This window comes from Drosophila teissieri, chromosome 2L (genome assembly GCF_016746235.2).
Source record: "Drosophila teissieri strain GT53w chromosome 2L, Prin_Dtei_1.1, whole genome shotgun sequence".
NCBI lineage: Eukaryota > Metazoa > Arthropoda > Insecta > Diptera > Drosophilidae > Drosophila > Drosophila teissieri.
In genome coordinates, this window is record NC_053029.1 from 8,250,137 (window position 1) to 8,266,943 (window position 16,807).

The window sequence follows — 16,807 nt, forward strand, 5'->3', positions numbered from 1 at the left end:
GGAAGTTTGCTGTAGTAATTAGTTGGGCCTCCATGAAGCTGCAAATTAAGCCATAATTATGCGCAGCCAGCGACACTTTCAAGGAGTTGACTGAGCCATCAAGGACCTCAGCACAAACTGCTGCGACCCGTCAACAGAACAGCCTGCAAAACCACAGGCATCGCAAAGTCTAACCGCAACAATTGGCCAACAAGTTGTCGCTGGTCAACAGTTCATACAACATCAACACAAAAAAGGATTCAAAATATTTGCTTAAAACATAAAGTTGGTCCTCGCAGCGGAATTGAGCTGAAACGTTTGGCGTTGGAACGGTTTGAGCGAAATGCAACGCTGGCAACCGAGTGGAACACTCGCAGGACAATGTCTCTCGGCCAAAAAGGACTCGGCAATGAGCAACAAGATGGAAAGGCGCCGACAATTGCAGCTGCCTTTCATTCTTGGATTTCTGCAGTTCTGTATTCTAGTCATAGACCATTTTCCACTATTGTTACGCCAGATTGCTGATGATGGCGACGGGGAGGGGGGAAGGACAAGGACATGACTGATAAGCGTGGCAGCGACGCTGTCAAAGGTTGTGATTGATGCACACAGGTTGTAGCTGCTGTCAGGACAGTGGACATTAAGTGCGAATCACGATGAACCGCAATTGAGATGCGTCCAGAAGGACAAAAAAAATAAAGGCAAACCAGTTAATAGTGCAAATCAAAAGTGTTTTTAAAATATGCAAATACCAACTGGCAGGTCAAAAAATGGACAAGCGAAAAAAACTGCTAACAATATTCTGCTTATCTCATTTAAATATGCATGCGGTTTGTGGGGAAATTAAAATGCATTTCCTTTCACTATTTATATCGAAATAATCTATATCACATATACACTGTCCATTTATGCAAAAATCAATCGACAAATCCAAATAATATGATGATTATTATTTGCATAAACAACTTTTATTATTTGTTTATGTGTTGATAAGATGGTATTAAACAAATTGAATTTTAAAGTAGATCCTGTTAAATAGCTTCGAGCCTCTTTACGACTCATTCTAGGAGGCTCCACTGTACAGTAATTGCTGTTGGTCTTTCACCTTTGCCACTGTCAGCGCACTTACTGTAAACGATGTTTTCTCGATGAAGCTCAACTGCAGTCGCACACACGTGCAAGGACACTCACCTGAACACACACTCAGACACACCCACACACACTCGTAGCGAGGCAAGTAGTGGTGTGCGTGTGTGCTGGAACTCGGCTCTCGGCAGGAGGTTTGTTTTTCACTGTGGCACTAATGTCTTTTTCTTGCTCTTTTTCTGCCGACCGCCCACTTGGCCTTTGGCACTTTGTCAATTCACAAACAAAAAGGAATTGCACGCAGGATTATCGAGGAACACACACACAGGTGTACATTGTGCACGGACGCCCACTCACCTTCATGCTCTGCATTTCATGGCTATGGTTTTTGCTTTTTGGCCAAAAAAGGGGATTCCCAACTTGGAGTACAGATAAATAAAGATGGAAAAACACCATTGAGTAATGATTTATATATAATACCTAAATAGCAATCTTTCAGGAACGAAAGTTGTAGCACTGGTATTGATAAATAGTCGATAGACTTCTTGAATTTAAAGGAAAGGAGACTATCTGTTGAGATTTTAATGTCAAATCAAAGCTCATTTAGAGAACAGTATACTTTTAAATATTAAACTATCGGTCTGCAATATCATATATTTCGTAGTCGAAGATGGAAAAAGCTGTAGTTCCTCCTGCGGTTCCAGATCGGAAGCCATGTGGTGTGTTCAAGCCGCCGTCCATCTACCAGAAGCTGATGGTCGACAATCTGACCGTCATCCGACCGCCCATCCTGAAGATCTTCTACTGGGAGAGCTTCGACATAACGGGGTGAGAAGGATACTAAGTTGCGTTCAGGCTATAACCATTAACCTATGCCCAGCCTGAATCGGAAGCTGCGTTCGAACAGCGTAGGGCATGAGCATACGTTCAAGATCCCTATACGCCAGATCCACAGTCATCCACTGAAAATGGTCTTCTGGCTTCGAAATCTATCGGCCACGAACGCCAAATTGACTCTAAAGCGAATTCAGAACTGCCAGTGCCAGCCGCTGCAGACCCAAGTGGGATTCAACCAGTTCCGCCAGCTCTTCCACTGTCCGCACCGCAGACTGGTTCACATCAGCCAGGAGATCCTGTCCATCAAACCGGACGAGGTGGTGGCCCTCACCGTAATGGCCTACTTCTTCTTGTACGGCGAACACCTGCTCACCTACGAAGTGCAGTAAGTGCAGTGCATTTCTTTCTTGATTCTAACAAGATATAGAAATATCTAAAATTTTCAGCACCGAGGACAATCGCAAGTTTCTATGGCACTTCCATCTGGAGATCTCGTCCTTCGACCCCGAAAAGTGTCTGCTCACAAAGGAGTTGCTGCCGGTAAACATTAAAAACTATTACCATATCACGCAGCCGCTGTGGGTCCAAAATATCACCATGTCCCACTTGGCATTCTCCTTTGCTTCGAGGGATCGTGGCCTGAAGCTGCTCAATATGAATCTCACCGTGCCGCGACAGAGTGTGTGGCCCCTGCTGGTGGACTATCGACCCCTGGACTACGAAAATGAAGTAATCCTTCTTTATATGTTACCAGCGATAACCCTGTAATCTATTTATAATTTATTTAATATAACTCAGGCGGAAATTGTCTTATCTTATGAAAATACCAAGGCCCGCTACAAAATTAAAGCCCGAGGCGTGCTCACGGACGAGAAGGAGCAGACGGACATGCCTTTGCAGGAGCGGGAATGCGCCGACTTCCTGCACGTCATCTATCCCAATAGATTAAACTTCGAAGTCTGCCTGCGTGAAGATCGGACGCAGCTCGTCAATGTCCATAACTATGGACAGCAATGCATGGAGTTTCGATGGCAGAGGTAAGATAAATAAGGACGTGGCTCCATACATTTAAATAACTTACCCGTTGCAGCTACATAATCAACGATTTCTTCTCGGTTGTGTTCAACCCGCCCATCTTCCGCCTCAAGGGCCACCACTCGAAGCTGTGCGAGATCCGGGTGACGGTGTTCGACCGACTGGTGCACTTCCGCCGCATTCCCATCGTGATGGAGGTGCACCGCATCCTCGATCGCGCCACCATCATAGCCAAGCAGGAGCTCGAGGAGGTGGAGTCCATAGACGACCCCAAGTGGAAGGAGGACAGCTACGTGGAGCATGTGTATCTCCACCTGAACATCCGATCCACCATTAAGCCCGCCTTGGATTCCGAGGAGCTTGAACCGGGCGACAGGATCGACCCCACGGCTGGTCCCGAGCCCTGTAGCCAATTTGGTCCTGGGGAAGGCACCAGGGACATCGGTTCGGGAGACGGTCCAACGACCCGTGCACCGACCACCGAGGAGCAGCGGAAGGAGGCCGAGCGCAAGGAGCTGATCACCCGACTGGTGGCGAAGAACAAGCTCAATCCCAACGAGGTCATCGAGCTCAGCATGGCCATCGACCAGCGAATCACCATTTTCGAGAAGCTTTTCTGGAAGTACCTCAGCAAGTCCAAGTTCATGCGCATCAACAGCGACCGCAAGCGGCAGAAGGTGGTCAAGACCTACGAGCAGGTGGTGTCCCCGGACAAGACGACTCCTCTGGAGGCAGCCTCGGAAATCGATCGAAAGTAAGTTTCCCAGGGAAGGGGTTAGTCACTTAGGGTGTTACTATAATCACTAACAAACTATCAACTTGTTTAATTCAATATATATATTATAAATATTATTTATTGAAGTAAGAACTCTACTTCCAGTCACATCATGGATCTGCTGGCGCGGCTGATGCAGGAGGCCATCAACGACTTGGCCAAGAACTGGGTCTTCATTCCGGCGCAGTACTACGAACGCAACTATTAGGTGTTCCCTCCGTTAACTAAATGCATTCCACCTGCAATCCGCAATCCGTGTCCTTGGTTTTCCTGGCGGGCGATGCGTTGCACTCCGTTTTTTTTGGGTTGTCCGCGCCGGATAATTTATGTAAGATTTCGCACGAGTTGAAAGCCCATGCCGAAAATTCGGCCGAATTTATGTGTCTGCATGCAGCCTTTTAGGGCTTTCCGCGCAGACAGGGGGCGTGGCCGTGTGGGGCGTTTAATAGCAATGGTCAGACAATTTTACGCGAGTATTTATATTCGATGCTTGCTTTTTCGTTTGTGCGAAAGGCTTTCAAGTGGTCGAATGCTTGCCCATTTAATGTCTTAAAATATTCACATGTGTAGCTGGAACTACTAGGTAAGGTAATTTCAGGTTTATATAAAATTATATATATTATATATATATAGTTATATATTAGATTTGTTCGATTTAAATTGCTTATTAAATGTCGAAATATTTTACGAAAAGCTTGTACCCCAAATTATCAATTTTAAGTGTCTTTTTTTGTAAATTTAACAAAGCGGAGTTTTTTATTTATGTTTATTATTACATTTGAATTTCCCGCCTACGGTATTATTTCGATGAGCGTCGTACGGTCACTCTCTATCCTGGACACACACCAGTCCCAGCGGTTGCACAACCCGAACTTAGCGAGAGCACAACCCGAACATAGCGTGAGCACTGAAATGGTATTTTCCGGTGCAAATGGTATTTTTCAATGCTGTCACCACGGCCACACTTGTAACTAGCGCGTCACTTGATTTAAAAAAATTGCAAATCAAACGTAAATTTCAGCACAAAAACCAAACCGAATTGTGATAAAAACCGAGAAACTGTGGCCAAATAGCACTTGCAGCGTCTGCCAATTGATATAGCGTCCCGGGCCAGTTGCGACATCGAATCCGCTGAAGCCGCCTCTGCCGGTCCAAAAAAGAGACGCCAAATTCCGCAGCGCGCACTTCGCACATCGCAATTTGCAATTCGCATTGCATTGAGATTCCTGGAATTCGAGGGGCGCACACACGATGAGCAAGGACATTTACTACTCCGACAAGTACTACGACGAGCAGTTCGAGTACAGGTGAGTGCTGCCCCAAAACCAGCGCCCAGTTGGGTGCGGAGAAGCAACTGTAAACTCCCCTCGTTCCGCAGACATGTGGTTTTGCCAAAGGAGCTGGTCAAAATGGTGCCCAAGACCCATCTGATGACGGAGGCCGAGTGGCGGTCCATTGGCGTGCAGCAGTCGCGCGGCTGGATCCACTACATGATCCACAAGCCGGAGCCCCACATCCTCCTGTTTCGGCGACCCAAAACGGATTAGCCAGTACCGGCGGCAGTAGGAGCAGCAGTAGCAGCCGCAGCAGCAACAACAACTGCATCAGATACACACACTTCTATACCATATAGCCTGTAGCCTGTAGCACATACCTATATATCCGGCAGCTGCTGCCGATATTCTGTATTGGCGGTGGTGGTGGTTGCTGCCAAACAACCAACTGTTGCACAAACATCAACCACATCATCATCATCGTCATCATCATCATCATCATCACCATCATGGGTACTCAGGAATCGCCTAGAAACTGCTCATTGTGCTGTTTTTGCTTCGTAATACTCTATTTTACCATGTTTGCCCCGCACACGAATGTCATTCTCCCCCCTTCTACAAATATAGCACCTAAAGCTACTGATAAGTTTGCCATTATCGTACCCCTTAGTGCTGGGAGATATTTTTGAGGCATCGCTGCCGAATCATTTCTTAAGCTCCCACGAATTTTACCATACTTTATGTTGCCATTTCGAAACGGAAGCGAAACGAAGAATTTTGCTCACTTTTTATAAGCTTAAATGAAATCTGATTTGTGATCTTGAAATTCTTAATCAATAATACATATGTTTACACATAATATAATAAACTTAAAATAAATATGTTTAATGTATGGAGAAGCTTGAAGCGTTGATTGCTTGAAGTTTTCCCTAATCGATTAAATCTGCGTTTTTATTATCAAGTTTTGGGTTCCGAATGTGTAGAGAGAAACGCACAGAAAGTTTTGTTGAGACTTTAAGCCAGCATATCATTTGATTTTATGTGAGTGAGAAGTTTTATGCTTTAGTACTTCGATCGCCAGCTTGGTTTTATAAATCGTGTAGGTAAGTGAAATGTATACACAATCGCAATATAATACAATTACTGCTTCCCAAACCATTAAGATACACATTTTCCAATTCAGATTGGCTTCAGCTAGTTCTAACTCGATCGCTTCTTAGGCCCCCTACCAACGGCTCATCCTCATTACGAGGCATTTTCTGAATTAACTTGGTACCATCAGCAACGACCAGAATCTAATTATTCAGTTATTTATATACCACAACATAGCAACCCGATTGGCGTGCAATTTCCAACCTCAACCATCTTTCCAGTGTCAAAAATGAAGATCGACAGTTCCGGTCCGAATGTGTGTACTGACGGTGCCCATGGCGACACCTCACCTCTCCACACGAACCAGCGGTAACCCATCCATGAACCAGGGGCAGAGCCAGTGGATCCAGTGGGCTGGGGAGTCCAAATCCCCGGCTGCTTACGTTTAGGGACTACGGCAATCGCTGTCAACTGTGGCCCGCCACTTAGCAGCATCCCATCCTCCGGCCTGCTCTTCCGCAGCTTGAGCATACCACACTCATTTCCCACCAGCATGGAACTGGAACTGGCCCCGGCCCCCAAGGCAAATCGAATTGAAGCAGATCAAAGGCAGCTGCAGCTGTGATGATGATGCTACTGCTGCTGCTGCTGCTGCTGCTGATTTTTATTGCTTTATTTCTGCTACTTGTATTTATTGTGGTACGAATACGAATATGAAACCGGAAACGCTCGACTAACATTCTTTGGGTCAGCCTAGGATTCGGTGCCACTTTCTTGCGGCTTCCCTTAGATTCTGGCCATTGTATTCCCGCGGTATGCACAATCAGGTTTAAGTAGTCCATGGCCATGGGCATTGTTCGCTCTTTTTTTTGGGGGGTTGTTTGCCGCGATCTTTTCAGATTATGAGGTGTAATCATTGCTGGATTGGGTAATGCATAAACTTGACCCACTTGCAGCGCAAGCGGAGTTGTGACATAATTATAAACCAGATCTGAAAAGATTCTCACTTTCTTTCATCTAGGGCAGAGGAGGCAGACCTTGAAGCGGCCGGAAAAGTTCCCTGATTGCCACATTGCCCACAATGCGAGGATGATCAGTGATGCAGTGTCGGCACAATGCAGCTACTAATGGAAAGGAAATAATCGAAAGTTGATGCCTAGCTGCCTAGAACAACCATAATGAGCTCCTTTCATTGCACTCCTCGCTGCAAGGGCGCAAGGGAGAGCGAAACAAGGCGCGACAAATTACGCGGCCAACGCTGCGTATGCGTTACGTGAAATGCGATGAGCCAAAGGCAGCGCAGCGCAGCCAGCAGAGGCAGCAGCAGCGGCTTTTGATGAATGAAAGTCAACCCTCGGGCAGCAGCAGCCGCAGTGGCAGCAGCACACACACCCGCAACTCGGATGCCGACGCCGACGTCGACGTCGCTGCCGGCGTGCAATTTGCGCGGTAGCTTGGTATATTTCGAATTTGATTTCGATTTAGTTTCTAGTACTGTTTTACAAACCGACGAGTCAGGTTCTACTGCCGCTGCTAGCAGAGCCAGACCAGACCACATCGCAATCGAGATCGAAATCGCAATCGGTGTGTGGACTCACTGCCACTGATCAGAAGTCAGTTGCCATCTAGCCGCGTGCTCGGGACCACGCGCTCCTCCGATCCCGATCCTCCCCCGCTTCGATTAGGGGTCGTGCCTGAAGGGTTCTTGAATACGTCGGGAGTTCTTTCCAGCCTGCGGCCAGCGGCACATGTGAATAGTTTTGCTTGTAAGTTCCACGGTGATTGCTGGCAGATAAAAGCTATACAACTATATCTGCTATTTAAAGACATCTCATCTGTAAGCTTGACAAAAAGAATCCTGTGCCTTGAATATTGTACTGTGAAATCCTTTAAAGAACTCGAGAGAATTTACGTTAGTGTTTTGAATCTTTACATTTGTTTCCAAGTGAGTGTCTCTGGCGAGAGGAAACGAATTCTGTTGCCGGGTAGTACATACTATTTAGTCGCCGATTTGCTACCCTTTAAGCAAATAACTAAATGTGTGCCAAAACTTGACATATATTATTTAAATTTGATTTACTTGTTTTATTTGATTGATGTCTTAGTACACATATTTATTTATTGTTAGATGGCACAACTGAAATCGTAATACAATTTTCCGTATATAGTAAAATATAACTGTGCGAAAATTATAAGAAATTGTTTTCCAAATAGTAAAGCGAATAGGCTTTCAGAACTTGCACAAGGATGAGACGCAGTATTTATTTGCTTGTCATCTAATCGATTTACGCTTCTTGGGAGAAGCGTGAATAATTCCCGATTTCCGAAGCTGATAAGACGCTGAACAACCTCCCGAATAACCTTGGTGGAACGCCCACCCACTTTTGCATAGACAGAGGCGTGTCAAACGCTTACCGCGGTTTATGTGCAAATGTTTCGCTTTGGTTTTAATTCTTTTTATTTTTAGCCCACAAAGTGCGATGCACCAAAATAGTTTATCTGCTCTCGCGCCATAATAATGAGAAAATGAGGGAAAATATATAGTCTTAAGATGCAATTTGATTATTATACGTTTAACTTTTGGCAAATTCCTAAATCTTCCCTCGCGCATTTGCAGAAATTTTCTCACCTTAATAAAATACGCTCATAAATCGGACGCGTGGAAAAATATTTAAAGAAACCGTGAATATGCCAAAACTCCAATTTACGATTAATGAATATCTGGAATTTTACCCGCGTGCTTTTTGCGCTTTTTATTCTTCGTTCTGCGGAACCAAAGTGATCTTGATAAGCTAAATCTGTGAGATAGTCAGACATACAGTCTATAGATTATACCGACAAGAACGGTCGGATGCCGCGAGACTATAGCGTCATCCAATGTTTCATACATATGAATATATGTATGTAAAAAGCATTTATTATATGTAGTTGATCAATTTCTAATCATATGAAACGAACTGAAGGTATTTTCCTATAAACTTTGTGCTTCTGTATAAAAAAGTCTTCAAGGTCTGGTGTATTTAAAAATTCGTAGTATATCAAAACTTTCCGTCATATTTATTAACTTAAATTTTCTGCATTCAGAGGTTTCTAGTGGTAAAATTTGGTGATTACACTTTTCCACGAAACAGCAAATGAAATCATAACGTTGTCTAACTTATATATATCCAATAAATAGTGATAATTGATTTTATAGCACAAGCATACTACTGAATTTTAGTTGGACTCAGATCAGTTTCAACTGGTTTTCCTCATGCACTTTATTAGAAAATTTCCTCACATCAAAGACAAGTGGGTGGGTCAAGCTTCTGCCCCTCATAAGCGCCCCCCTTTTGTCTAATTGAACCCCCGCGAAATGCAAATCAATTTGCATTGACAATGAATTTGCTGCCCCGCGCACATGGGCTCTGAATTCAGTTTGCATTGCATTAATTAGCAGAGTAGTAAAGGTACCTCCATGTTATATAAGTCGATGTATAGCGCGTTAATTAATATGCATCTCTGGGTACACATTTGTGTTTGACTAGCAACAATAATAAACTTGTACGGCATTTGTGATCATGTAAACTGGCTGCCAATCAAATATGGCAAAGAAATGATTCCCTCATATGCCAGACAAAATATTTCTGAAACGGAAAAACAAAGTGATTTATTTGAATCTATATGAAGAATATCTCAGGCCAACGATCATTGATAGGTCAACTGGAGCTGGGTGTTATATCATTTCAAGTTCAAGTTCACCAATTAACACATTGCGGTAAATGTTAAATTGGGTTTTAAATTTCCATTAATTTTGATGACTTTGCCATCGACGGTCTAACTTCCGTTTAGTGTGAAACCCACTCTTTCGGCAATGAACTTGAGTGAGCAATGGAACTTCCGCTGCAATTGAAATTCAATGCAACTGTCGCACAAGTTTAGCAAATGACACATATTTACATGGAACACAATGTCTGCCTATGTAGGCAGACTCATTCACGGTCAAGTTCAAAATGGAAAAATATGAATAAATACTGTATGCGTTAATGTAAACAATGACAATTTAATAAAACTGAAACGTGACTTAGTAAACACAATTAGTGGTGCACGAGTGCAACTGCATGGCAAGTGCATTCCACTCAAGCTCGGCGAAATTTATTAAATTTAATTCTTATCTGCACATCCACCTTCTCTTCACTTCTCAGTCGAAGTGTCCAACTCAAACGATTCGCCAATTAAACTATTCAGATAAACCCCCCCCGCTCCAAAATGCTTCGACACAGCTCACTGCCTCCACTAAACACAGTTTAGGCCGCCAAAAGGTTTCCATATCAGTGAAAAGCCCATCCCACTCCGCCACCTGCCCCCTGATAGCATCCAACTTACGACCTGGGCACATGCCAGTCATCCATCCACTCGGAATCGGTTTCAGTTTCAGTTTCTGGACTGTTCTGTTCTGTAGTTACATCAATTAGGCGAACCACAGACACCGAACGCCGACGGAACCGAGAACATCGGACACATAATGGCATTATCATCGCCTCTGCCCCACAAAGGGTGTGGATCCGCCAGACAATTGCGATCAGTACTCTCACTGGTGAGGGTGCACTGCTTAGAGACCCCAAATCCATTCGATTCGGTTGGTACCCTGTATTTTTTAACTTCTAAGCGGTAGATCTTGAAATCCCGCTGTCTGTGTGCTCGAAACTCCAGGAACGTACTAACATTTTCAAATAATATTTCCTTGCATAGGAAGCTTTTTTAAAAATGGCAATAAGTTTATTAAAAAATGGTAGTACGCCCTTTCAAACGCCAAACAAACGTTCAAGTAGAAATTTATTAAAAACTTTTATTACGAATAATTTGTTAAACATTACCATTTTGCAAGAGCACTATAAATATAATTAGCTATTTGAATACATTTTTATGCCGTCAGCTGGGAAGCGTTGACTTTTATTGCATTAGATTTAACTAAGAGATCTCAGTCACTCGTTAGTCACCTCTCTAAATGGGGTTTGCTATTCCACAGTGTTGGCTGCCATCTTAATCTGTAGCTGTCTGCTCGTCAATTGCCACACAATTGGCTAAGCAATTTCGAATGGCCAAGATTTCGTGATTAATCCTAAATTGCCAGTGGCGTATCCCAATTGAGAGGATATTGTGATGGCCATGATGCAAACGGTGTCAATTTGGTGCAGTCTTTAAAGCTGGAATCGCACTCTATCGGATCTGTCTGGATCATTGATCACCGTCGCCTCGCTTGTTGCCCTTGCACCCAGTTAAGGCATTAAATTAGTTTTCATTATTCGATCGTTTATGTAAATTTATTAGCTTGACACGTTTCCCAGTGCATCGATTAATTGAGCCGCATTCTTCTGTGAAACTGTTTGCTGTTTTCGCACATTTGTGAATAATTGGCCAAAGTGTCAGTGCTAAATGAGTGCTAATATGCAGCGATAACCTCTTTGCATTGTGTTAGTTGCATTTGTTAGAGTTGCCAGCATCAAGCTCTCGCTTCCGCCCTTTCCGCTCGAAATATTCCGCCACACATCCAACGCTGAACAACATCCGTCCGGCTTCGTGTCAAAAGTAACACCCCTCGGATACCCTCGGATACCGTGGAATGGAGGTCAGAGGTAGGGGGTTAGCTGTGTGCACAAATCACAAAAGCCCAGCTGCCCGAATCGACTCGTTTTGGGGTTGTAAATATCTGCTTTGTGCGAAAGCTCAGTCGTCGATCGCTGGTCGCCCAGTGAGGAGGAAGCGCTACAGTTGAACCCCCAGAAAGCAACTGGAACTAGTTTTCTTACACCGAAAACTTGAAACTGCGCGGAGTAACTAAGCTACTCTTAAAACGATTCTAATATAACAATGCCCATTAATTCCATATAATAATCATTTATTATTTACAGGACACCCTTTTGTTTCACTTCATATTTGAGGGAGAAGATTGGCATTGACTGCCAAAAGTGCGTTAGAAGGGGCTTCCAGCAGGACGCAGGGTTGTCCAGGCCCTGAACCAATCCAAGGATCGGCACCATGACGCGACCCAAACAGGATGGCGGCAAGTTCAAGGCCTTCATGCAGGAGAACGTCCTCACCATGGCCACCGTTATCGGTGTGTTCGTGGGCGGACTCGTCGGCTTCATCATCAAGAACAGCACGGGCGAGTGGTCGAAGAGAGAGATCATGTACATATCCTTCCCCGGCGAGATTTTCTTGCGGTGAGTGAGAAGAAATCTAATAACTTCACCTAAGATGCATCCTAATAGTGAATAAGTCTAGAAACATTTATTAAATCATATACGACTTAATCTCTAACACTTGCAATACTATACTTTAGTATTGATATAGATCAATAACCAACCCACTATAATAAAAAAAAAATATTTTTAGAATGCTAAAGTGTTTGATTGTGCCGCTGTTGGTCTCATCGATCACCAGTGCCATTGGAGGACTAGATCTGAGCATGTCCAGCAAGATTGCTACCAGGTGAGTTGATTCGAAATCAGTATGGACTTAGCCCAGATAAAATCGAATATAAATCCCAACAGAGCCATTACGTACTACTTTGTGACCACCATATCGGCCGTGATTCTGGGCATTTGTCTGGTGACCACACTGCGTCCCGGCCAGGGAGCCAAGATCGTGGAGACCCAGACGGAGAGCATTGATAAGGCATCCAAGGTGCTCACCCCAGACACGCTTATGGATCTGGTGCGGTATGTCGATCTGTCGATCACCTGGTGATTGAACCCGCCTTCTGATTCATTTTATTTATACCCAATAGCAACATGTTCACGGACAATATCATCCAGTCGACCATGTTCCAGGTAAGACTCCAATCCCAGGCGAATCATTCATACGCACTGTTGAACGCCGAAAGCAACAAGCAGCGGTAGCAATTATTCAATTCTTTGCGGTTTGGCGAGAGAGATTTTGATTGAAACAAAGCGCGACACATAATCAAAACTGACATGATAGGGATACCACAATTTCAATTACAGCTTTCAATCCAGCTCCAAGTAGGGGCATTTCACACAAGTGCTCGCCGTGTGAGTGAGTGCCAGTGCTTAAATTTCAATTATCGCATGAGTCGCATATGCGACTGCGAATGGGGAGCGAGTGAGAGGGAATCGGTCCTATCAACACGGTTTCGGTTTGGGTTTGGGTTTGGGAGGGAGGCCCCAGACGCAAATTGAATCAAAGTACTTAGCTTGGCCTGCGGCAGATATGTGGACATTGTACCTCCATAATTATGTGCATATGAGAGAGTGGTTGTTGGCGTAGGTAGGCAACCAAATGAATATGAATATGAATATTCATGCGCCCAATTAGATTATTGTTGACTCAATGAGGGAAAATAACAGACAAGCCACCATTTCGCATGCTCGCATTCTAACATTTTATAAAACAGATAACGAACAAGTCAGCCAAATAGCAATTACCTATATACTTTTTTTTTCAAAACTAAAAATCCATTTAAATAAATATTATATAAATATGTTATATATTATATGTTAATATATTTACACCTGCTCCATTTTAGCACCGCACTGAGATCTATGAGAACACTAGCATTAGCCCAGCACGTAAGTTCTTGCATCTTCCCCTTACATCGTAAACTCATCGTGTAACTCATTCCCATACTCCTTCCTATCTAGAGCCCATGGAGAACTGGGAGTTCAAGTCGGCGCAGCGCGAGGGCTCCAATGTCCTGGGTCTGGTGATGTTCAGTGTAATCCTCGGTACCACCATCGGCAGAATGCGGGAGAAGGGACAGCTGCTGCAGGACTTCTTCACCACGTTGAGTGAGGCAATGATGACCATCACCTCCTGGGTTATTTGGTAACTTCAGATCTGCTTACATATCACAAGGAGCTTAATTAACCGTAATTTTAATTTAATAAGGATTTCCCCGCTGGGCGTTGCCTTCCTGATAGCCGCCAAGATCATTGAGATGGAATCGATAGCCGCGACAATTCAGTCATTGGGATGGTATTTCATAACGGTCATGATAGGTCTATTCCTTCACGGCTTTGGTAAGTAATATACACTGTAAATTGGCTCACAATATAAGATTATAAGCATATAAACTAACCACTTGGATCCACTCTTCTTACAGGTACGATTGCGGTGATCTTCTTCCTGGGCACCCGACGTCTGCCCTACCGCTACATAGCCAAGCTCAGTCAGGTGCTGGCCACGGCATTCGGAACGGGTTCCAGCTCGGCCACCATGCCGCTGACCATCAAGTGCCTGGACAACATGGGCATCGATCCGCGGGTCACTCGCTTCGTCATTCCCGTGGGCGCCACCATCAACATGGACGGCACGGCTCTCTATGAGGCGGTGGCTGCTCTGTTCATCGCCCAGTACCGTGAGATGAGCTACTCCTTCGGCACCATTGTGGCCGTGAGTATAACGGCCACGGCAGCGTCGATTGGAGCTGCTGGAATCCCGCAGGCCGGACTCGTCACCATGGTCATGGTGCTGGACACAGTGGGCTTGGAGCCGAAGGATGTGTCCCTCATCATCGCCGTCGACTGGCTACTGTAAGTCGGAAGTCGTAGATTTTTAAGGATGTTATAATAGGAAACTGTAATTTCAGGGATCGCTTCCGCACCACCATCAATGTGATGTGCGATGCCCTGGGCACTATTTTGGTTAACCATCTGTCGAAGAACGATCTGGCCAGCGTGGATAGGGTGAGTGTGGAGCATGTCTTCCTGAAATGTTCAACACTTTCATTCATTTCCTTCCCCAGCTGAATGCCGAGCCCCATGAGCTCCTCGAGCTGGGCCCCAATGGCCACGAGATGAAGGAATGAAGGCAGTCTTCGCTTGGCGCCTATAATCGCAAGCGATGAGTGGACATGTCCCGGCTGTGGGCCTGTTTCCACATCCTGCCCAGCAACGATAGCGATAGCGATGACTACGACGACGACGACGAGGAGTTTTAAGGATCGTCGCAGGATCGCATCGAATCAGGGCTGGGAGGGAGTCATCACGTTTGTTTGCGAATTATTTTGGGTGACCAAGTCGCATCTAATTTTCAGATTGATCAATTTGAAGCAGCTCCTCCGGCAGAGGATAGCTATCCATCTGCCAGAGTACAAGTACTAAGCCAGCAACGAATTTAAGTGACACATTCGTTAAATAGTTTGTTTTTTCAAAAAATGAAAAGCGAGAACAGCGAGAACAGCAATACGATTTAAGATGAAAACAAAGTAACATTTATCGGCTAAATTAGGGCTACTTTCAAGGTGTACATAATTTTTAAATATAATTATATTAAATTGAGTTCAAATTTGCATTACATTCTTCCCTATGATTAGTATTACAATTGAAGAGTAAAATTAGTTAAATTCCAAGCAAGCAATCCCAACTTTAAGCAATTGCATTTGATTAGGTCGCAAATTGTTGAGATTCGTATCTAGTATTTGTTAAACCGTATTCTATAACTTTTTGACATAGCAAAGCGAAACAAAACGATTAAAAAAAGACAAATATTTAACAATAGAACACAGATACATTAACACACACAAATAGGTGAAAACCAAAACGAAAACCAAAACCAAAACCAATTCAAATCAAACCAGAATTTCAAATGCCGTTACAAGTTCGTGTTCATAGTTGAGCTTTGTAAATACTTAATAGCTTAAGTATACATACATAAAACTTTATGGAAATATTTATATATTTAAAGCGTGGAAACCGAATTCTTGGATGACAATAATAGAGTGCTGCAATCACACATACAGTCAATTTATACGAGTAACAAATTATTTATAAAATATTATTAAAACTAACATAAAGTAGTAGGTCACATCTTTGCGAAAATCAACCAAATAATGAGTAAACACAGAAGCAATAAACAAAACAAATGAAATACTTGAATGTTTGCCATGCTTTCAGCCAAAAAGGAGAATTTTTTAGGTTACGAATCACCAAAATGTTTGTAGTTGTGCGTAGTCTAAATATATGTTTACTAATAAATCTTTATGAATATTAAACGAACCTTTCGAGCAATTTAATTTTTTAAGGCATATGGCATATAAGGCTTCAAAAGTGGGATTTATATCTTCTAGACAACATTATACTGAGGCATACAAGTTTACTGGCTGATAATAATAACCGATAGGGCTTATATTATTTATCAAAGAAGTTTTAAATTATTTAAACATGTTGTATTGGTGGTTCAAAAATTAGTCAGAGCTTTGGCAAGTTTACAAACCTTTGGGTAAAAGCTTTTTGTAGCTTACAAGGGATTTTGCACAGATGGCGCAGATGTTAACTCAACGAAACATAATAAAAATTATGCTTCAAAAAGGCCAGGGAATATTATTAATAAAAAAAGCAAAAATTAATTTATTCGATCACTTAAAAATACTACCCTTTAATTTATAAATTTATATTAGTTTCGTTTATTTGTCTGTTTCAAATGCAATAATCTTCGTATTGTCCATACATGCTATTTTACACACTTTTCAGTTTCAATGCTGATGAAAACTTAAAGTTATCGAAAAACACTTGGGTTGACTTTAGTTTTCTCTTTAAAGCTTGCATTCCTTTGATCTACATATTTAGTGTCCCGTCCCATATGCATGTACTTCTGTCTCTCTGCCGAACCCTTTTCCACTTTTCCAAAAAGTAACTGCCCCTAAAGAAAATAAAAGGACCATAACAGAAAACAAAGCTCCCCAAACATAAAATTGGGGGCCATCAAAAGGGGACGGAATCCTTGCCAG

General features: G+C 43.3%; 3 protein-coding genes across 3 annotated transcripts; all 3 read left to right on the plus strand.

Annotated features, from left to right (window-relative positions):
- The first annotated feature begins 1,669 nt into the window (after positions 1 to 1,669).
- On the plus strand, positions 1,670 to 3,973 carry LOC122626060. Its single transcript, XM_043806170.1, has 6 exons — positions 1,670 to 1,893; positions 1,946 to 2,287; positions 2,349 to 2,631; positions 2,701 to 2,939; positions 2,993 to 3,691; positions 3,818 to 3,973. The coding sequence occupies exons 1-6, from the start codon at positions 1,736 to 1,738 to the stop codon at positions 3,918 to 3,920; spliced, it is 1,824 nt and encodes a 607-aa protein (XP_043662105.1). The 5' UTR covers positions 1,670 to 1,735; the 3' UTR covers positions 3,921 to 3,973.
- Positions 3,974 to 4,652: 679 nt separating this feature from the next.
- On the plus strand, positions 4,653 to 5,928 carry LOC122625990 (cyclin-dependent kinases regulatory subunit). Its single transcript, XM_043806080.1, has 2 exons — positions 4,653 to 5,019; positions 5,091 to 5,928. Exons 1-2 carry the CDS (start codon positions 4,964 to 4,966, stop codon positions 5,257 to 5,259), a joined length of 225 nt encoding a protein of 74 aa, XP_043662015.1. The 5' UTR covers positions 4,653 to 4,963; the 3' UTR covers positions 5,260 to 5,928.
- A 1,659-nt stretch (positions 5,929 to 7,587) lies between these two features.
- LOC122612634 (excitatory amino acid transporter 1) lies at positions 7,588 to 16,076 on the plus strand. The gene is made up of 11 exons (XM_043786382.1): positions 7,588 to 7,844; positions 11,970 to 12,281; positions 12,454 to 12,549; positions 12,612 to 12,779; positions 12,848 to 12,890; positions 13,607 to 13,649; positions 13,722 to 13,905; positions 13,969 to 14,099; positions 14,183 to 14,612; positions 14,669 to 14,765; positions 14,825 to 16,076. Exons 2-11 carry the CDS (start codon positions 12,097 to 12,099, stop codon positions 14,885 to 14,887), a joined length of 1,440 nt encoding a protein of 479 aa, XP_043642317.1. The 5' UTR covers positions 7,588 to 7,844; positions 11,970 to 12,096; the 3' UTR covers positions 14,888 to 16,076.
- The last annotated feature ends 731 nt before the right edge of the window (positions 16,077 to 16,807 follow it).

Excerpts from the sequence above, each read along its gene's own strand:
- LOC122626060 (XM_043806170.1), top strand. The coding sequence starts at position 1,736 with ATGGAAAAAGCTGTAGTTCCTCCTGCGGTTCCAGATCGGAAGCCATGT. Across the intron at positions 2,632-2,700 it reads CCCTGGACTACGAAAATGAA|GCGGAAATTGTCTTATCTTA; the intron begins GTAATCCTTCTT and ends AATATAACTCAG. Across the intron at positions 3,692-3,817 it reads GCCTCGGAAATCGATCGAAA|TCACATCATGGATCTGCTGG; the intron begins GTAAGTTTCCCA and ends CTCTACTTCCAG.
- LOC122625990 (XM_043806080.1), top strand. The coding sequence starts at position 4,964 with ATGAGCAAGGACATTTACTACTCCGACAAGTACTACGACGAGCAGTTC. Across the intron at positions 5,020-5,090 it reads GACGAGCAGTTCGAGTACAG|ACATGTGGTTTTGCCAAAGG; the intron begins GTGAGTGCTGCC and ends CTCGTTCCGCAG.
- LOC122612634 (XM_043786382.1), top strand. The coding sequence starts at position 12,097 with ATGACGCGACCCAAACAGGATGGCGGCAAGTTCAAGGCCTTCATGCAG. Across the intron at positions 12,550-12,611 it reads TCCAGCAAGATTGCTACCAG|AGCCATTACGTACTACTTTG; the intron begins GTGAGTTGATTC and ends AAATCCCAACAG. Across the intron at positions 14,100-14,182 it reads TCTATTCCTTCACGGCTTTG|GTACGATTGCGGTGATCTTC; the intron begins GTAAGTAATATA and ends CTCTTCTTACAG.